The 22186-nt window shown below is 34.4% G+C and overlaps 1 protein-coding gene across 8 annotated transcripts in view; it reads left to right on the top strand.

Moving 5' to 3' along the window:
* PTPRK (protein tyrosine phosphatase receptor type K) overlaps positions 1-22186 on the top strand; it is a 553961-nt gene that overhangs the window by 516737 nt on the left and 15038 nt on the right. For 3 of the 8 annotated variants that reach the window (XM_027601758.2, XM_027601759.2, XM_027601760.2), the window contains exons 15-24: positions 4568-4728; positions 6577-6612; positions 8568-8579; positions 10859-11043; positions 12744-12831; positions 14111-14187; positions 14383-14400; positions 17010-17046; positions 18392-18489; positions 18906-19022. In XM_027601758.2, coding sequence (XP_027457559.1) covers positions 4568-4728; positions 6577-6612; positions 8568-8579; positions 10859-11043; positions 12744-12831; positions 14111-14187; positions 14383-14400; positions 17010-17046; positions 18392-18489; positions 18906-19022 — 829 coding nt within the window. Of the gene's footprint in view, positions 1-4567; positions 4729-6576; positions 6613-8567; positions 8580-9427; positions 10257-10858; positions 11044-12743; positions 12832-14110; positions 14188-14382; positions 14401-17009; positions 17047-18391; positions 18490-18905; positions 19023-22186 lie in introns of those variants that run through there. The other 5 variants (XM_027601764.2, XM_027601763.2, XM_027601761.2 and 2 more) reach the window with 4 other exon arrangements.

Raw genomic sequence — 22186 nt, forward strand, 5'->3', positions numbered from 1 at the left:
TTCAGAACACCTTTGGTCTGGCCATCTAGGCAAGCAGTATGCTCTTATGAAAACAAATGGATAAAATGATAATGTTGCAGTGACAAAGAAACAAAAAAATCTTTTTAGAAAAGAAAAATTGAGTTAATTTATTATAACTTAAACAGGACAATGATTTTGTAAAGCCAAGACCAAAAAGAATGCTGTGATCCTATACAAAACACACCTAGGTGTCCTTCTTTTCTCTTCCAAACAGTTAGCTCACCCTATACGTAGGTATGGAATGTTAGTTTGAATAAGAACAGAGAATATTGTTCCCTCTATTTCTCTAGTCATCTTGAGTTTATTACCTTAGATGCCGGGGTATTCATCCAATCCAAAAGAATGATAGCAAAAAACGTTCCTGGACATTGCTTGATCAGTTTTGATTCACCAACTTTTAAAGCTTAAGGATTGTGATTAAGTATGTTTGGGGGCATTTATCCCACAGTATTTAATTTACAAGGTAAATTTAAGCTAGCTTTACAATAAAATTTGGTAAGAGTCTCAATGACTGTAACAGGTCTGCCAATATTTTAAATATTATAAACGCTGGCTTCTTATAATCTGCTAAAACAAGCAATTGTAAACTAACAGTGCTCTTAGCTTATTGTGATGAATCATAATATCCTTGTTAAATCATGTTTGATGAAGCCAAAGATAATTAACTGTACCATTTCATACAATTATGGAACACTTTTCCTCTTTATAGCCCACCCATATATCCACCTGCAGAAGTTTATGCTGTTGGCTGCTTTGATAATGAAAGTCATTTGCACATCTGTCAAACTCAAGTAGTTGCAAAATAAATTGCTAACTGTCCTGAAGTGTACCATATATACATACATTATATATATACACATATATATGTGCGTGTGTATGTGTGTATATATATATATATATATATCTGTATATATATATATTGCTGGTTGCTCAGAGAGAGAAAAAGCATCAAACATGTAGGAATCAATAAGTATGTATAAGAATGTCAGTAAGCTTACCATTAACCATTGATGCACCTGTAATGTTAGAATGGGATTGCTTTCTTAGTGGATGGATAACATTTCTTTATTCTAGGCTATATAGTAGGTTATGATACTGTTACTGTAATACTTAGGGCTATTAGCATTATTAATCATAATTTCAAAAGAATGTCACAGATATATGATTTTTAAAGCTTCCTTAAACATACCTAATCTAAATCTAAACATATCTAACCTAAACATACCTAACCTGAATTGGAGATTTTTTAATAAAAGTAAATAAATAAAATTTAAAAGAAAACCAATTGTGATCTTTGAGCTAATGTTCATTGGCATTGTCATAGTGACCGTCACTCATGATCAAAACACTTAACCCTAATGTTAATTTTTATTCTGTAATAACCTGAATTAAAGCCTACCTCACAGGGTTGTTGTGAGGGTTAAGGTATAAAAACCAAGTTGATGGCTGGCAAATAGTAACAAAGGTTATAACTCCCCCCATAATTTGTCATCTAACAAAGGTTTGTGAATCTTAAAAGTCTTTCATTGCCATGAAAACTTTATCAGCCGTACATTTGACAAGTTAATTGCTTCTTATTTTTCCTTAATCACAAAATATACATATAAATTATATATGTTTTAAAGTAAAGCCTCAGAGTTTAAACCTGTCTTTTCTAAATGCTTTGAACTGCCCATCCTCAAAATTTTAACAGTATTTTTAATCCACATTTCAAGTTGTGTTATTTTTATCCAGTTCAATCTCAGACTTTTTGAGGGATGAATTCATTCTTCTTGCCCAAGAAACAAAGATTGGAAGCTATTTCTTAAATTTTTTTTTACTCTTTTAACACTTTCAAGGGGCAAAACATTTGTGCTGTATTCACATTCTTTTTCTCAAATTTATGACAACTAATGTTTAATTCCTAGATGCTTCATATTATGTACTTATATAATGTGGCATTTTAAAAAAATGTCAGCAACTGGGTATAGTGTAACAGTTTAGGCTCAGAACCAGGTCATTCTTCACTTATTGTTAAATAAATAGTCTTGGGCAAGTTATTTAAATTGTCTGAGCCTCAATGAACTCATCTATACAATTAGAATCCTCATGCCTTTTTCAGTGGGGTGATCTGAGAATTAATTGAATTAACAAGTGAAAAGTGTGATGCATATAACAGGCCTAATTCATCCATTCAACAAGTATTTATTGAGTGCCTGCTATGTGCCAGAGATGCTCTAAGTGCTCGGAGTAATGGTCCTTCTCTCCGTGGAACACACAACGGGGAAACAGAAGGATATTTGCACTGATACATGGTAAGGATTGTTATAGGCAGAAAACATGGTGCTATAAAAATACCTAGCAGGGGAGCACCTGGGTTACTCAGTTGGTTAAGCGTCCGACTCCTGACAGCTCAAGTCTTGATCTCAGGGTTGTAAATTCAAGCCCTGTGTTGGGCTCCATGCCTAGCTTTCAAAAACAAAAAACAAACAAACAAACAAAAAGCTACCTAGCAGGGAAACTAACCTGAGGTGGGTTGTATTGGGATCCGAGAAGCCTCCTGATGCAGTGAGACAGAATGGAAGCTAACCAGATATTGGAGGGAAAGGAACATTGTAGGTCAAAGAACAAATGCCTTATATGATGGTCTAGAGGTAAGTTTGGAAAGTAAAGTCTATAGACTAAAATATGACCTGCTAATGTTTAACTTGCCCCATAGCTGGTTTCAAAAAATAGATCAACTTGAAAAAATTAAAAAATCAGGAAATTTAACATAATATTCAGATTCATGACTTGTCTTTAAAAATAATTTTTAAAATCAGAAGCTCAACACTGGGCTCAAATGCCAGTAGTCACTTAGGCCAGGTTGCCCCCAAAATGGCTTTCCAGTTCTCCACCATCCCCATCCTTCCATACAGTGTCTTAGCACTGGCAGCAGGAGTCATCTGTGTTCCCTCTCTGAAATCGGTAAGATTTTTGCAGGTTTTTAACATTCACCTTAGCCTAGAAAAAAGAGATAATAACCCTTTCAACGAATACAGCAAATATTCCTAATAAATGATGGTGGTAGTGGGCATGGTAGGGTTGGTGGTGGTGGTAGTTCTTGTTATACTTTTGTCATTTGTTGTCTTACTACTAGTACTGTCATTACCGTTATTATTATTTCTTTAAAAAAATTAATGCCATTTGCATCCTAAAGCTTAGTTTCTGACTATCTTATTTAAGTGTCAAATCTGTTGTATCACTCTATTGGATATTTTGGGTATGTACCCCTTGAGGCCAAGTACTATTATTCTCAGGAAGGAAAATCCGGAGGAGCTCTCATATTGCCACATTAGTTTTGTAAAAGAAAGGCCCTTGGACACAAACACAACCATTAAATGAGACTTTAAAAAATATTTGTAGTATATTTACTCTAGTACAGATACTAATGAGAATCAGAAGAATATGTCCTAGTTAATGTATAGCTAAGAATCGTCATTCTTCAGACAACTGAGGAATAATTCCAAGGCAGCATAAAGTGCTGCCGTAAACATAATCTGGCTGCTACAGGCTTTTCAAATGCCTTTATTTATATTATAGATAAATTGCTTTGTTAATGTGATATAAATGTTTTATATACCCTTAATAGTTTTTTATTGCATGTTTTATGTGTAACATTCACAAAGAACCAGAATGTGTTTCACATCCTTGATATATGAGATAAAGATGTGAATATTTGAGTAGCTCAAAAGTCTCACTCTACTAATTTCTGAATCCCCTCAGTTATTTGCCCTGCTGCACTTATAAGGCAGTTCTTCAGTTAAAATTCTGCCATGTGGTTCTAAAACACATTTTTAGGATGTAAAAATGGCTATAACTCAAGATTATGATCATTTGTATAATATGTCAACATTATATTTTCCAAACTTTTCTCAGGGTGCTTTTCTTACACGGTATATAATTTTTCCATATATATGTGTATTTGCATTAAATCTAGCAGTGGTAAATTCTGCAACTCTCCAGATTAAGTTGGGATTAATGTTATAAATATGCTGCTAAATATGTTAATGCTACACATGTTGCATTTTTACTGAATAATAAAACAGAGAATGAAGAATGGGATTTCTTTGTGCATTTTAATTGGGTGACTCTAGTAAAATAAACTTTAAAAACTAGGCATGCTATTCCCCAGAAGAACTTCTAAAAGGTGATCAAAAGAATTAATTACCTGAAAACCAAAACTTAGCTTTAGCTTACATTTTCCTTGAATAATTTTACTAAGGAAGTATTTATTTATGGCTTTAATAAAGCACAGTTATAATTTATGACTATTTTAATGATACAAGAAATGAAAGGCTTCAGTTGACTGCTTGAATGTGGAAATATCCATATGACAAATAGTTTTATAGCTACCAGCAGATGTTGTTTGAATATACAACCTAATTCCTGAAATTAGGAAACTTAGAGATTCCAAACTACGTCTATATGTATTCTTATCCTTGGGCTTTCTTGAACTGCTTACTGCTAGTGTCACCTCTCCTTCAGGCCTCACACTAAGGTTTCCCATTTGTATTTGCCTTGGCAGCAAGCTTGCTAAAAAACGCAAAGACGCCATGGGGAACACCCGGCAGGAGATGACTCACATGGTGAATGCTATGGACCGAAGTTATGCTGATCAGAGCACTCTGCATGCAGAAGACCCTCTTTCCATCACCTTCATGGATCAGCATAATTTCAGTCCAAGATGTAAGTTCTTCATTAAAATTTTAATAAATGATTTTGAAGCCCTTTAAATCACTTTGAATTCAACACACTACCTTTGAATAGTGGGAAAAAGTAAAACAGAAATGGACAAAGCAGCCAGAAAGAGAAAAAGTCATAGGGAATATTATAGAATTTTTAAGAGCACTGGTTTTCAGTCTTGATGCTGGATTTAGTTTAACTGCAAACTGTATGACTTTTATTACTGTATCATAAAAGATAGTCACATAACTACTTAACACCAAATCATATGTTATTGCTCTAAGTTGAAATACTTGATTGCCTACATAAAATTAGTTCACTTCAGAATTTATTTATAATTATTTTGCCATTTGAGTCTTCTTTTGTGTAAGGTAAAGTTCCCTTAGAACTTTAACATCATAATTCTTTCTGGGAATTATTGGCATGGGTGAAATTTTTCTATTATTCTACAAAGACTCCTGGAGAATTTCAGTAATAAAACATTAACTAGGGGAAAGAAGAGACTACATGCTCTTAAGTATCTGATGTGCAATCCAAAAATTTACTTGAACTGGAGGATTGGCAGGGAATGGTAAAAATCCGTCCATCCATCCATCTGTTCATCCATATTAAAAATTCCTAATGTTGATCTATAAAGGCAGGACTTCTAAAACATTTACACTGAAGTACTACCTCATGGCAGTTGATTTGAATAATTGCCCCACAATCAATATTACTGTTTATCTTCAGATTTCCTATGAATTTTATATTCTGTTCTATAGCACTGTGTTTATTTTGGTACTTAAATTTTAAGTAAAATTACCTGACTGTTTCTTCAAATCCTCATGTAAAAGTGATGCATGAGGGAGGCAAGTCATGTTTATCCCTGGCCATGTATACACAGAGGTCTTCTTAGATTCCAGAGATTTGCTTACTCCAGTTTGAAACATGTATCTAAAGGAAAGCAAACAAAAGAAGTATTATTTCCTATACAGCTTATATACATATGGAGTGGTGAGGTTGAGAAAATAAAGTATTTGTAGGTTGTGTGTATTTATGTCTTTTCAGAAAGGGAAGGTTTTTTTCCTGCAGTGTTTAGCTTGGTGAAAATTTTCAGTAATTACTGGCCCTAAAAGCAGCCCATCATTTTCCTTGATATATATTGACACCAAATTAATAGCTATAACTATGCTGTATGAGTCATTTTGGAATTTAATTTTAATCATGATGGGCCTTTTTCATCTCTTTTACTTCTATTTCACTGTAAGATAAATGATAGAGAAAAACATAAAGTACTATTTTTGTCAAAAATAAGTTTTGCTGAAAATATAGGTGTACCATCTCTCTAACCACTTGATTTAATAATTAAAAGGGGTTTGAAAGCATGTTTGTTCCCTAAACTTTTCTACCTATTGCCTATGCTGGTACTTTATTAGGAAGCTTGAATTCAGCAGTGTAACAAACTACAGATACCCACTTACGAATTTGGAAAAAGGATTAACTCTATTTCTTACGGTTAGCTGAAAAAAAATTATTTGGAATGAATATGAGATAATTATTTCTCTAAGTACCTTGCACTTGATAGATCTAAATGGGTCTCTCCCCCCCACCACCATTTTGTAATCTTTATAATGTCACGTTGAATCTTCCTGGCTTTTAAAAATTGAACAGAATACTGAACTTTAATTATAGACACACCTTTCCTGGTGTTTTGAGATAACCCAAGCTGAAAAAGAATTTTACCTTTGCAGGTTATAATAATCAAAGTTGAATAGTTTTATTTCTTAAGAAAGCATAAACCTATTTTAAAGGAAAAATGTAAAATACAACTTTAGGGCAATATATTCCTTCATGAGCTCTGTTTTCCTGCAGTGCCCAATGATCCACTTGTGCCGACTGCTGTGTTAGGTGAGGCCCTAATTCTTTATCATTCTTTCTTGCATGGATCACACATCCTTGCATGAGTCACAGCTTTGTCTATACAGTAATTATTTACAGTGTAGGAAGCAGCTTGATTTTGAAAATTAAGTCATGATCTTATCAAAGAGAGCAACTGTCGTCAAACCAATCAGATCTAATGGATTTGAAATTAGCAAAATGCCTTTTTTAAAGCAACATATTTTTAACGTCTTGGTTCTGTTAGATTTGGAGCAAAAGTACAATGGCCCTTAGTATGTGACTAACGTTTACATATGCAGGTTAGCAGAATGAACCCAAATGCGCACATCTCAGGGGCCAGGGCCACCTGAGTGATTAATCTATATATAAAAATCTACTTGATGGAAAGATTTTTCTCAATCCTCCTAAGTTTATAGCAACTAAAGAACACATTTCCAAGGAAACATTAAGAATGTGTGCATTTGCTTTAATTTTGTCTTTATTAAGAATTTATAAATGCAGGCAAAGTAACTACAATATTGATGTGGAGTTCTGCATTCTATATGCATCTTACATGATGTGTTATCCTTCAAGAAATCTAGAATAAGCCAAGGTTTACCTCTATACAACATGTAAGACAAATGGTATTGCTAGTGATGAATAAGGCCTTTTCAAATGTGAAATTAATGTTCAACTGTATATTTAAGAATGGAATGAGTTTCATTTTAATTTGTACTCTGTTCCTTGACTAATTACACACCAATGATTTTTGACCAGCTTGCTTATATGTTAAGAAGTTCTACATATCAGTTTTACCCCCGTGTTTCTAATATTTAAGATTTAATCAAAGAAATAATGAAAATTGCCAGATAAATATATCTTAAAAGTTCCCAATTCTCTCATTAAATATAAAAATCCAAATTTCTTGTGAACATAATACCTTATCTTACATTTTATGCATGATTTTATTATCTGTATATTCAACATTTAAATACATTTTTAAAATACTTGGGAATAATACAACTAATTCAGTTAAGTGAAACATACCTCTTTTTTACTAAAATAATTATAAATAATTTTATAACATAGAGAATATATCTTCTGAAAAACTCTGGAAGTCAATGTTGTCTTTCTCTGATTATACTCTCCTTTTGATGTCCACACCAATAATGACAGGGAAGTAAACCGGGGAATTCGTCCCAATGGGTAGGCCAGTCGTGTAGGGAGGAGCCAGAATCATGATCATTGGGATGGCACCAAATACCTCTGAAAATGTCATCTTCTGTTAAACAGAATGCTGCAGAATGCTGTCACCATCAAATTAATAAATAAAATTCAATTAAAATATTAAAAACTCACTGAGGAAATATTAGTTACCTAAATGTTAAAATTTCCTTATAGTAATATTCTAAGAAAATGTTGAATTGGGTCCAAGTCTCAGTTCTCCTGGGGACTCAACAGTATGAACCCATGGAAGTGCCTTATGTCTTTTCTTTCCCATCTGTAGACTTTTTCACAGCTTTGTAAGGAAAAAATGAAATAGTATATGTGAGTTTTATAAACTGTAATGTTCAAAAGATTATTGTAAGAATTTGCCCTGTGGAAACGGATATTTATGTTTAAGGAAGGCTAGAATTAACACAACAGCCATAAAGTCTATCCATAGAAGCAGTTGTTACACATTTTATTTCATTTTGAAAGTCAAGCTGGTTGGTTTTTTTAAAAAATATATTCTTTAAAAGCTAAATCTCATTAATCATATCAGATGTAGAAATGGTTTGTTGCGTTTTTCATCATTCTTAGAATCATAGTGTTTATGGTTACTTTGCATCCACTTGATTTAGTATTTGTAAAGCAATTTTTGAAATCACTTCAAATATTGCTTGATATTAATACCTACATACTGATCTTAAAAGCGCTTCAAAACTTTTCATATTGATTCATATTTTTGTTTTTTTGTGTTTTACTGCTTCATTGGGTTAAAGTCCCTATAACTGGTAAGTGCATTGCAAAGAATTCTAGAAAACCTTTCCATCAAGGAAATATTCGAAGTTTTTATTCTTAAATGTGTAATAAGGATAATGATTAGAACATGTACTCTCCCTACTAGTGACATTATTAGGTGGTGTAATGAGGTGGAAATGTATTGAGATTAATAATTCATATGTGATTATTTTAATGAATACTGCTCTTTGTATTACTGTGTTAAAGCTTAATGCAAAACAAAAAAACACTGTCTATTTCATATTGGACATACCGTGTAAGATTTGGAATATGGGTGAATTCTTTGTTTCTCACTGAGCCTTTTATAATTGTAAATATTCTGCTGCTCCAGCAGGTATGGTATGAGCTCTGGCCCTGTTCCACAGAGCCTGGGCTACCGTATTCCAGCTTGGGTGATTGCATTTTGCCTCTCCGACATTATCTGTCCTCTTTACTTCTCATCCTAAGTTGTATATTCTGTGACAGTGCCCAAATCAATGGCTTCTCAATTGAATTTTTACATTAACCTTTATGTCAATCTATTGACTGTAATATTTTAGCAAAGGTAAATCAGTTGAGTGTAGTCTCATAGGAAGTAAAGGAAACTCATGAATCATGTTTGCTAGCAAATGTTGGTGTGTAGAGGGGGTGGACAAAACCTGAGTTGGGTGGTTAGGTCACAACAGAATCTACCAGGGGTTTTTTGGATTCAGTGCGATATTTTTAGAAATAAATGCAAAAAGAAAAGGGGAAAAAAAAGCATTCACCCTAATAAGGGAAAGTAAAATAAATGCAATCAAACTAAATTATAGACACACACAAATCTGATTGTGGGGTTCTTTTTTTTTTCCCCCTTCTCCAGGAAGAAAAAATGTTTATCATGGGGACAACAATTCATTTTTTGCTATATCCTATTTGTAGAGTTGGTGATAGAACAGGCAAATGTACCAGCACTTGAAATATGTTTAACTGTTAATTAAATATCGTTCTCTACAGTATGCATTATCATTAAAAACAAAAGTTCCCCTAAGAGTGTATTTTCTGTTCTGTTAATGAGTATGGCAGTATAATGCTTTCCAAAGTAATGCCCCTTAAAACATTTGTTTTTTTTTTTTTTTTTAAGTGGTAAGTTTAAATGTAGTAAATATAAGCATGCTTTTTCTCATTGTAATGATTAGTGCTGTGGTCATTAAAATAATACTTATTCTTCATAGGTATAATGTTCTTGTTCATTTCTTCTTATGACATAAAAAGAACTTAAAAGTTTCATTTTCAGCTAATAACACAGTGGGGATGGGGCCTACACTTAAATGTGGGTGGTGAGGGATTCTTTAACAAATTCATTCACTGATATATATTTGGTTGACTGCGCCAGTCGCTAGGAACGAAAAGACAACTATGACTCTGTTTCTACACTTTAAGCTTTCAGAGTTTAGTGAAAAGAAAGAAATCAGGAGACAAATGACTAAAATATAGAGTAAGGGAAAGGACACATAGAACAGGAGGCCACGGGAACATAACGAAGAAGCTGTGTAGCTCAGCCTGGATGGTTCAGGGAAGAATTCCAGAGGAACGACTTACGTGTTTTGCCCCAGAGACATACCCTAGTTTTTACACACAGCGGCCAGAAGTCAAAATATACTTAGAGTAAAAACAACAACCATCGTAATAACCCAAAGGGGTAGAGACTGAGTATAAATGCATGCATAGCCTGGCTTGCGGACATAGTGGGGCCGGGGGATGATTCTGGAGAATGCTCGTGTTTCCCACTCTGGACTGTCCCATGCTCAGAAGCCCCAGGTGGCAGAGTAGGCCCACAGAGCCACGGAGAGCAGCCCTTTGGGATGGGTTGCCTAGATGGGGTCTGTGAGCAAGGTTGGGATATGGTGGGGAAGGAGTTTGTTCAGTTTACCCGCCAATGAAAACACCTCTCCAAGTTGACAGCTTGATCTTCTGGGCCTACTCTATGCTGCTGTGACTGCAGATACAAGAAAAAGGAAGAACACAGCAAAATCCTCCACTTACACTTTCTAAAAGCGGATCAGATGTCTACATCTCACAGCAGTCGTTATCCTGATAACATAAACATAATACACTCTGACCTCATACCTCAAGCTGATGTAAAAGGCTTTGTCTGTATAGGGAAGCCGCCCGAGATCTATTGCTGTATTTCTTTTTTCTTCCTCCTGTTATCAGAAAAATCTTAAGTTCTTACAATCTTCTTTGCATAGATATATATTAAACAAGATAACTTTGTCTTTTTTTTAATCTTCTGGAATCTGAAACCCGCCAGATGAGAACCACAGTGCGACAGCAGAGTCCAGTCGTCTTCTAGATGTACCCCGCTACCTCTGTGAGGGGACAGAGTCCCCTTACCAGACGGGACAGCTGCACCCAGCCATCCGGGTGGCCGACTTACTGCAGCACATTAACCTCATGAAGACATCAGACAGCTATGGGTTCAAAGAGGAATATGAGGTGAAAGTTTCAATGCTGTGTTAAATGTTATTTCTAATTGTAATAGTGGAATTGAACCTTTTTTTTCCTCCCTTTACCGTCATAAGGAGTGGAGTCTACGCCATAGACTCCAATCTTGTGTCTCTGAGAATATCCTCAAATGTGTATGGGAGAGAACGGGTAGACGGAATTGAAAGAAAGGGCACTTTCTGGGTCAAAATTCGCTTGAAGAATTCTTAAATTTTGGATTCCAGAATTTTACTCTGCTATTTAAAAACCCCTTTGTTAGACCTTCTATTTCCCCCCCTGAAAAATCCATTAACAGGATCCTTTGAGTCCCATTGTATCACTCCAGAGTCGACCATTTGAATGACTGAAGCAGTAGGTTCTTCTCTGCCTCTTTGCTTGTTGACCCTCTGCTGGGAAGTGGGGGACGATCTTTGTGTTCTAAATGTACTGCTTGTCACTCTTAGTTTTCTTTGTGGCTTATTGGTTGAAAGTGGCCGGGAAGAAAAATAGAGCACTGTGAATCTAGACAACATTAAGAAGCCAAAAGAAGGATGTGGGAAATTCTTCTTCCAACTTGATTTCCCCTTCCTCCTGAATCCAAAATACCAGTGTAAGTCATACTGCCACAGGAAGTGGTTTAAACTGAACATCTCAATAAACATAATAAAGCAAAAAGGAAAAAGTTCCTTTGCCACTCGGCACTTACTGAGAAATGTCAGCCTCGGGCATAGAAGGAAGTTCCTCCACCACTGTTCTCATAACCTCCATATACACACATTTAAAGTGAAAGAATCCAAGCAGTACTTGACTTTGAAAGACCATCTAAAATGGGTTCAACTGCATGAAGAATCTTCTGAACTCTGTATTTTATTTACAGATGGCTTGTATACCTGAGTTTGGGAGCAAATAAAATTAGCTGTGAATTTTGAAAGTTGTTTTTAGATACACACCAGAAACACTGTGCTGTGGCAACAAAATAGTGCAAGGAATTATAAGATTCTGCCGGAGCTGGTTTTTTTTTTTTTTTTTGGTTGTTGTTCATGTGTATTCCTGTGTACCTCACTTCAAAAACCGTTGATTCTTTGAAGACCCTATTTCCTGTGTTGAGCAATGTTTAAGTGTTACTGCAAAAAAGAGATCTATACCCATATTTTAAATTGCTGCATATGGTAATTAAACCAATCAGCAAATTCATCTGTTCCAAGATCCTTGGATAAGGTGACTCTTTTTAATTTTCATATCGTCCCTTGTAGAGACTCTGTCCTTTTCATGATCTTCAAAGAAACTGAAATGGGATGTATTGCACACAATTTAATGAATAATTATGGGGGAAAACAGGTTTTCTTTTTCCTGTTATAAATGCTAAGGGAAAAACCTTTGAAAGATACTCATTAAAAGTAGTTTTAACGTTTTGATGCTTTCTCTACTTCCATCTCTCAGAGTTGTATCAATCTTAAATTTGAAATCGTTTCAAGCTCCTTTTTTTTCCTAAAGTTGTTTTTTTGTCCTTATTTTGAACTCAGTCCAATCCAGAATGAGCAAGTAGGAGTCCAACAAACAAGCTTTGAGATCTGAAAAGAGAACTTGTTTACTACTCTAGGACTCCCTTCCTCCCTGAGAAAAGTGTCTTTTATTTTGGTCTTCAGAACAGATAAACCTGATCCAAGAAAAAGAGTTAAATTCAGTCTTCTTGTTACTTTTTCCTTTTCCAGAGCTTCTTTGAAGGACAGTCCGCATCTTGGGATGTAGCTAAAAAAGATCAAAATAGAGCAAAAAATCGTTATGGAAACATTATAGCATGTAAGTTCTCATATAATTCTTGGTGAATGTAAATATTGTGTATAGAAGATAAATATTAAGTGGCAAGTCCTTCTTATATGCTTTTAAACTTCAAGAGAATCCCAGAGAGTGGCACATCTGTTTATAAAGTAATCTATTTAGTATTAAAACAGCATTGGCTGTTGGCAGCGACTCTGAAGTTGTCGTCATCTTCATTAACTAAATTGACTCAGACTCTTCACCCTGTGGAGATAACTTGCTGTTTGATTTTATGTTTGCACATAAATGCATGGGGTGTTATTGACAGCTGAGAATATCAGGATAATGAAAAAGAAAGGTCTTTTCAGTGATAAATTGCTATAACACTTCTACCAAACATACTCAAGGTGAGAGTGTTATTCTTTCCATATAACCTTTATTTCTTCTTTGCAGCAAGTGCCTGAACTCCGGCTGCTCCATGTTATTTGTCGTTAGGGACTTCATTAAGTTTTAAGATGTTTGCATGGGATAAATAAATTGGTTATCCTATGAAACCACAGGAATGGTAAGGAAAGTAACATAGTTTAGTTTGTGACTAGCTAGTGATGTACTTGGCCCACTCAGATCTCAATTTAAATTACTTTGAAATATCTTCTGAATACATCTGAGTACAACAGAATTCAACCTTGACTCTCAAGAAGTTAAGAAGTCTAGAGCAGGGATTCAGAATTCACTCTCTAGTTCTGTGGCTCATTTGTAAAGTGCAGCAGGAATGGATCCCACCCATTTAAACCCATGTCTAAGAAGCAGAATTAGACATTAGAACGAGTTCAGTCCTGGGCCGCCTGGGTGGCTCAGTCATTAAGCGTCTGCCTTCGGCTCAGGTCATGATCCCGGGGTCCTGGGATCGAGCCCCGCATCGGGCTCCCTGCTCAGCGGGAAGCCTGCTTCTCCCTCTCCCACTCCCCCTGCTTGTGTTCCCTCTCTCGCTGTGTCTCTCTCTGTCAAATAAATAAATAAAATCTTTAAAAAAATAAAGTTCGATCCTTTAGACAAAGCCAATGATGATTCATCAGACATTACCATGTTCCCTAAAACCTTCCTAACTATGAAGATGCTAGCCGTTGAAGCTTATTAACAGGATATTATAATAAGTACTGAGCTCATCAAAGTTCTTGTATTTCTTTAAGGAAATTTGAACAGTAGCCTGTTACGGCTAAGCTATCAGCAACTGCTGAATTATTTTAAGTCTCTACCAAGGTCATTGTCTTGGAACAGAGAGGAAATTTAATAGCTTTATTTTATTGTTTAACAACTTTAGATGACCACTCCAGAGTAATTCTGCAGCCTGTTGAGGATGATCCTTCTTCAGATTACATTAATGCCAACTATATAGATGTAAGTATTTTTATAGTTTGGTGTGCCCAATTTGTTGGCTTATATATGTGAATCTTTTTGCTTGTTATTACCTATAAAGTGATTGCTAGCTTTTTATAATAAAGAACAAACTGTACACTTTTCCTTGTTCTACGTCCTAGTACTCACTGACGTTGTTGTGCTTTCTTTCACACCTGACTTTGGTTTGGGCTGTAGATTTGGCTGTACAGGGATGTAAGTACCACTATATGTAAATAACAGCACCCTATTATAAATATTTAATATAACTACTCTTAATTACAGTTCTTACTAATGCTTAATACTAGTTACCTCTGCATGCTTCCCCTAAGTAGCCTCTTATGGTATATCTATGTTCATTTTTCGTAACTCCTTTACATGTGTGAAGATCTATTTTACCTCCTTCCCTTTGCTATGTTTAGAAAAACAGGACCATTTTTAGATTTTGACAAGTTATGGTGTACTCGAGTTTTATTTGTTGATGATTTCTGTTTCTGGCTTTTATTCTTCCCCCTTCCCCAAACATGTGAGAAGCTGGATAGTATGATGTGTATTAGTGTTTCTGAAATTTTACTTTTTACATTTGACTTCTGATGTTAAAAATGAGTAGGAAGACTATTTTGTGGTGTGTGGTATTGGCTTGTTAAAGTATTAAAATTACTTAGGCCAAATCATTTCTAAATTGCATTTGTAAAATATACATATCACACATATATATCGAATCATGCAAACCAAAAAGCTTGTTTTGGTCACAAGTTTCCACTGTTACATTTTGGTTACAAACATATCTACATGCAAATTGTTCATTTAATGGAAAGTAACTAGCAAATCAAAGATAAAATATTGTCAAGGAAGTAATAATACTACATTACATGTAAGAAGGACAGGCTCTTTATTCGGAATTCCTGGTTCAAAATTATGCTGGAAATCTTGGGACTGTTGCTTCCCTTCTCTGTGCCTCAATTTTCTTCTCTGTACCGTGGGGATAATAATAATAGTATGAACCTCATCATTTCGTTATGAGAATTAAATAAAGTAATGCATGTTGAACATTCAGCACAGTACCTAGTACATACAAAGCACTCATGAAATATTCGCTATTTTTAAATAATTCCGTTCTAGGTGTGCTGAGATTAATCAGTTAAAGACATGCATTAATTGTAAGGCAAAAGGTAGAAGTATCAAATATTGCAGCATGTATATTGTACACATTTATAGTTATATAAAACATATGAAAATTCGGCCCCGACTTTGTCTAATTTCCATAAATAGGAAATGACCTCTGTCACATTTATTAAGTTCATGTTTTATAGTTATTTTGTGAACTGTCATCACTGATATCTTTGGATTAATTAATTTTATTACGTAGTCTCTGAGTATATTGGTAAAAATTCTGATCATGCTTTGATGCTCATTTGATATTTTAAATTTATCAGACATCTCAAAAGAGAAAGCTAAGCTAATGTTCCACTCTTTAGAATAAAAAACTCAACAGTTTTGTGACAAATTTGTACTTGTTCTTACCTATTCAGTTTAACCTTGGTTTTCTGCCAAGACATATACACTGGAGCCTTGTTATACTACTACTTTATGGTTCATATGGTACAACTGTGTTCTAAATGAGACTGTGTTGTTATCCAGTCGTTCTGTTAAGACCCCAGTGTATTTTGGCTGATTACTACACAATTCCATAATGTTCTCTTTCCCGTTAGTTTATTACACTTAAGACTCTTCTGTAATTGGTACATTTTTCATGAAAAACAGGAGATGAAATGCTTATAGAGCTTGGAGAAAATTTGTCCGTGAAAAATTGTACTATTTGGTATAAGAAGAAATAGAAAACTTCCAAATTGGCAGCAGTATGCTGCTCAGACTGTTAAGTTTTAGATTGGAGATCTCAGTTTATGTGCATTTATATGCACATCGAGTTGCCCACACCAAATGTGGACAAATTGTACCACAGGCTTTTGCTAGAGTCCTTTCATAAATACAAAACAAATTTGAAGCTTAACCCTATTATACCATTAACAGTTGTGCTACTCATGATGTACCGGAATTCAAATCAATTGAGAGCAACTAACAACTTATTTCTTATCAGGAATAATTTCTTTGTTGAAACAGTATTAAATGTTTAACCACCTAAAGCTCTTGGCACACTAAAAAGAAAAAAGTGCTAAATTTTTTGTTCAGGATTAGATGTATTTTATTTAAAACTCTTCTTTCCCTATATATGTGTGTACCTGTAATTATGTGTGTGTGAACTAATATTATCAGCACACACAAAATAGTTTCGGCAGATTCCTGAACATATTATAGTACAGGAATATTCTCTAAAATAGCTCAGCAGGACTTTGACTTAATGCACACATGCATTGTCCAGCTCTAACATTGGAATGTTCTGTTATTTTTTTATGGTTCTAATATGTTGTTGTCCATTTGTAATGCAGTGTGTTGTACTTTTGGATGATAAGATGAGAATTAATATTTTTGAACACCATTTGCCAGGAATGAATGACTAAAGATTAACATGAAGGCATAAACATTTTAGTAAAACCAAACAATATCTACAAGGTTATTCCCTAGCAAACAAAACTCAATTATGCAATACATATTCTAATCTGAGCCCTTAAAACATTTAATTTTTGTTTTATGTTTACCTTTCAGATAACCTAGGTTTGAGAAGTGAACTCTGAGTTCACTACTCATTTCTGGACTTTTTACTATAACTTAATCTTAACAGGTGGTTGTCTTCATCTTTTTATGCCTTCATTCATTTATTTCTGATACTGATGTAAAATGATAACCAATTTGTTCTCCTATTTTAGGGCTACCAGAGACCAAGCCACTACATTGCAACTCAAGGTAAAACATGACCTTTTTAAATGTTCTAGAGCAACCAGACTTGCTTTTTCATCCATATGGTGTTGCTCTGGTTTATGGTTTTGTGGTTTGTTTTGGTTTTTTTGTTTTCTTTTTTTTGTTTTTTGCCATTTTTATCTGACTTAACTGAAAAGATCAGGTCATCTGAGACTGCTCTTTATTCATTTGTATAATACAAGTTGTTTTATCTGTGTAAATCACAGATAAATTAAAGCTCACTTTATTTTTTAATTAAAATAAAAAAGAAGCTGCTTGTTTGTGGTTTGGGTTTTGGTATTCTGATGTCCCAGAGTACACTAGTCAATAGCGCTGGACACAGGAATTACTTCTGGTGAAAGCAAGAGAAGTCTCACCTTGTATAAGTTGCCCTTTTTTTGGTAACAAGGTCTGTGGTCCTGGAATGGAGGATTATCCGGGACTGATATTGTACAATGAGATGTTAGACTGTCTTCCAGCAAATTTTTTACGTCAAGACAGACAAAACGAAGGGCTAAAGGGAACTCTGTCAAGTTCATGCTGTGTAGGAAATAAGAAAAAGGCAGAAAAACCTTGTTAGAGTGGCACACTGGGGAATAAGAGCGTCCTAAAACACCTTTAGTTGTCTCTCCATATTGACCACTGGCCATCAGAAGAGAAACCTGCCTATCCATTTATTTCTTAAAAGAGGGAAGTAAATCAGAAGCTCTGTTTGCTGTTCTGACAGAGACCATTTTCTGAGTATTTTCACATATCTTTGGATTAACTGAGTTGAATTGTAAGCTCTTTAAAGTTAAAGATCATCCATGGTGAACAATATTCTAGATTTGTTTGCTTGTGGCACTGAGTAGAGTATAACCCATTAGATATGTTAGCGGTCTGGAGATGATAATATAAGGCTGGGATGTGTGCCTATATGTAGGGCTGTTTCTTCGTTAACCCCTAAACATGCACTGTTTTATAAATGATGTGGGTATATTTAATTGGTAATACATGCTGTTTGGTTGACAGTGGAATAAGACTTCCTATTTTTAACATATATTTGAAGATCCATCAAATTAACTTAGTGAAAGCTTTAAGTACCCTAGAATCTAGTGTATCTTCTTCTACATGGGAAGTATAGAAGGTAAATTGAAAAAAAAAAAGTTACATATGCCTATGTTTTTGCTATAGTGTGAATTTAGATACAAACTGAATTTAAGTAATTTCAGTGACATTCTGTGTTAAACATATTATTTTTTGGCTTATTTAGTTTACTTTTATTTGTACCTTATGCATACTTCTTACCACTTATTTCTTCTAACCACAAAATTTCTCTGATAATACAATATTCAAATTAATTTCTTCAAAGGCCCAGTTCATGAAACAGTATATGATTTCTGGAGAATGATCTGGCAAGAACAGTCTGCCTGCATTGTGATGGTTACAAATTTAGTTGAGGTTGGCCGGGTAAGAGAAAACAAGTTTTTTTTTTCCTGTTCACAAAACATGAGTATAAGTTTAGTAGCCAAACATAACACACTTAAAATAGAATCTCATTCAGTTGTTTTAAAAATTCATAGGCATAGCATTTCAATTGAGTGCTCCTCAGTGGACCTTTGACGGCTGAGAAATTATTTGATTTCTTTATTGAGTAATGAAAGAAACTCTGATTTTATACTAGATTCTAATAGCATCATAGGGCTTATGTATTATAATGAGACTACACAAAGTTTTTCTATTTATTGTGTAGTAGATTCTTTTATCTCATATATAGTTTTTCTTTACCTGTATTTTTACTGTAACCTAAAGAGTTAGTACTGGAAATAGATCATCTTGGTTAATGTGTATTCAGGCCCACTTTATATACCCTTTTTGTCATTTAGGTTAAATGCTATAAGTATTGGCCCGATGATACTGAAGTTTATGGTGACTTCAAAGTAACTTGTGTGGAAATGGAGCCACTTGCTGAATATGTAGTTAGGACATTCACCCTGGAAAGAGTAAGTACCCTAAAATTCTCTTTATTTAAAACATGTTTATTGAAACCTTTTTTTCTCCTGAAGTCCCCATCAATATTTGTTTTGATGATGCTATAGAATCTATCCGTTCATTCATTCATTCCACAAATATTTATTCAAGAGCATGCCATGTGCCAGGCATGTTTGTGAACCTTGGGATACATGTTAAATACATAAATGATTTCTATTTTGAAACGTGGTCTAGAATCATGTGAAAAATCACAAACTAGAAAATCAGAGAAAATCAAAAGAACAAAAGAAAAATTAAATATAAACCAAAAACCGACAAAAAAGAATAAATGAGATCAAACAGCTAGTTCCTTGAAAAGATCAATGAAAGAACTAAAGCACTGTCAATTCTAAATGAGGGGGACAATCAAAACTATGCAATATTAGAAAACACAAAAAAGATATAACTACAGTTATACTTGCTGTTAGGAAAGCAATAAAAAAAATATTACGTATAAACTTGGAGACAGAGATTTTAGTCTAAATACCCTTATATTTACTAGAGTAAATACTGATTCTCAAAATTTGACCCAAGAAGACTTAGAAACCTGAACAGATGATAGAAGAAAATAGAATCTTAAAATTTACCAATGAAATTTCCCTATGGTTTTATAGTTGAGGTTTCTTTAGCTTTTAGAGAACAGTTGATGCCTATGTTAATAAAATTGTTTAGACCTTAGAAGACCATTAAAACCAACTAAATATATTTTAAAAGCTAGCATAACTGTGATAACATAACCAGGTAAAGATGGCACTCTCTCAAGCTCCTCTCTCTCCTCTCTCTCTCTTTTTTTAATAATTTTATTTATTTATTTGAGAGAGAGTAAGAGAGAGAGAGCACAAGCAGGGTGAGGGGCAGAGGGAGAAGCAGACTCCCCACTGAGCGGAGTTCCAGGATCATGACCTGAGCCGAAGGCAGACACTCAACTGACTGAGCCCCCCAGGGGCCCTGCCTCTCTGTCTTTTTTTAAATCTCTCTCCCTCTTTCTCTCTCTTTCTCTTTCTCTCCCCCTCCCGCCCCCTCCTCTCCTCTCCTCTCTCTCTCTGTGCGCACACACTTTACACACCAATTTCATTCAAGAACATGCTTGAAAAAACTTCAAAATAAAATATTGAAAATTTGAAACCCAGCTGTGAATTAAGAAAACATCACAACATGATCTATAATGATTGTTTTCTAGGAATGCAAAGATATGACACTTGTGGTAGGAAATCTAGCCAAATACTTCATTGCGTCTTCATCAAAGGAGCAAAAACATATGGTTTTATTAATAGATATTGTAATGTACTTATTTTTACTTAAAAGTAAATAATAGAAATTTATAGAAATAATCTATAATAGGAAAATAAGGAGGCTACTTAAACATGATAAAGGTCTTTCAACAGTAACTAATAGCATGCATATTAAGGAGTGAAAACCCTAAAGGTATTGCTATGTAATCAGGAGTGTGATGTGGATAATCAGTCTCACTAGTATTCAAAATTTGGGGAAGTTCTAGTAAATGAAATAAGACAACAAAAGGAATAAATTGCTTAACTGTTAGAAAAGATAAGATTATTTTAACATGAAGTTATCTTATACCAAGAAAACTAGAAATATTTTAAAATGGAACTACTAATCATTGAAGTGGCTAAATCAAGATAAATATTCATAAATGATAGCTTGTCTGTATATTTGCAGGAAACAGTAGTAGACATTACAAAATCTCTTTCAGTCTCTTTAAAAAAATTTTAAAGTATCTAGGAATAAATTCAACAGAGATATAGGTCCTAAGTGACTAAATCTTCAAAAGTGTATTAAAGGACATAAAATATGATGTGAATCAGTAAGTGGAGACATGCACCATGGCCCAGAATGGGAATGTTTTATATTAACACCACTTTCTATAGTTAATGTCTAATACTAATTGGAACATTATTGGGTTTTTATTTTTAATTTGACTTCTTGCTATTTAGAACTAGAAAAGAGTAGTTTGGTTTTTTTGAAAACCACGTATTTGAAAATTACTTAAGAAAATTTAAATAGAAAGAGCAGTAAGGGAATATGCCTTGCCAGATATTAAAAAGAACTTTTTACTGAAGTTTACTAAAAAGAACAAGGCTCTCTTACAGCAAGCACCTCCAGTAAAAGAATTAATATGGAGGAGGGGAGGTAACTATCTGAAATCAGGTCTTGGAACAATTTATGATCTTCCTCACTGGAGTTGACTTGAAAAGTAGTAAAGAAAGGGATTTTTCTATTTGTATGATTCCATGAGAGTGTTTATCATTGTCATTATTATAATTATCTTTTGAGCCCTACTTTGTGTAGGGTATCATGTAGGGACTAGATCTAGAAAGAATAAGACGACCTGATCACTGGCTTTGGTGCTCTTGGTTGGTCTATCTCTATAGGACAGAATCTAAACGTTCTCAATTTGGTTCATTTATTTCCTGACATTTTTCTCCCTGTTCTGAAATCAGAACAAGTGAGATGGAGATACCACAGACAGCTCATAGTGCCCCTGGAATTATATAGATTACTGTGGGGGTTTGGGGGCTACAGATGTGGATTCTTACAAATAAACTCCGTAACACTCTGTGTAAGCTCTAAGTTGTGCTAACACAATCTACAGGCTTCTTCAACCAAAAGGAAAAAGCTTTGAGGTGTGCATTTAAAAGTTCTCTTAAATTATCCCAATCGGAAAGAGGCATTACAATGATGCTTCCCTTTCATTTTGTACTTTTGTTACTATAAATAATACTCGGTGCTGCATTATTTCTCAGAATTAGGAAAAATCGTTTGGCCAAAGAACAGCTTAGTTGTCTGTATATTTTTATGAAACAATCTAAAGTAGCACTGTGCTGGAAAATCCCCACATGCTGTGCTTCAAAACCATTTTCAACATGGATAAGCAAAGCATTAAAATCTTTTTGAGATGAGAAGCTAGAAAGTTGCTTTTTTATTCACCCCTCGAAAACTCAGTGCCTCAGGTCAATAGGGCAGCATTTTAGTTTTCCCAGTTTTTTTTTTTTTTTCCTTTTCTCCTAATAATTTTATGTGTTGTCACTCCAAGTAAGGAACAAACTGTCAAGGTAAATAAAAATTTACACAGGGTTATAGAACTGAGCAAGACTTCTAATTGTCTTTCTTTGGC

Source organism: Zalophus californianus, chromosome 7 (genome assembly GCF_009762305.2).
Source record: "Zalophus californianus isolate mZalCal1 chromosome 7, mZalCal1.pri.v2, whole genome shotgun sequence".
Classification (NCBI taxonomy): domain Eukaryota; kingdom Metazoa; phylum Chordata; class Mammalia; order Carnivora; family Otariidae; genus Zalophus; species Zalophus californianus.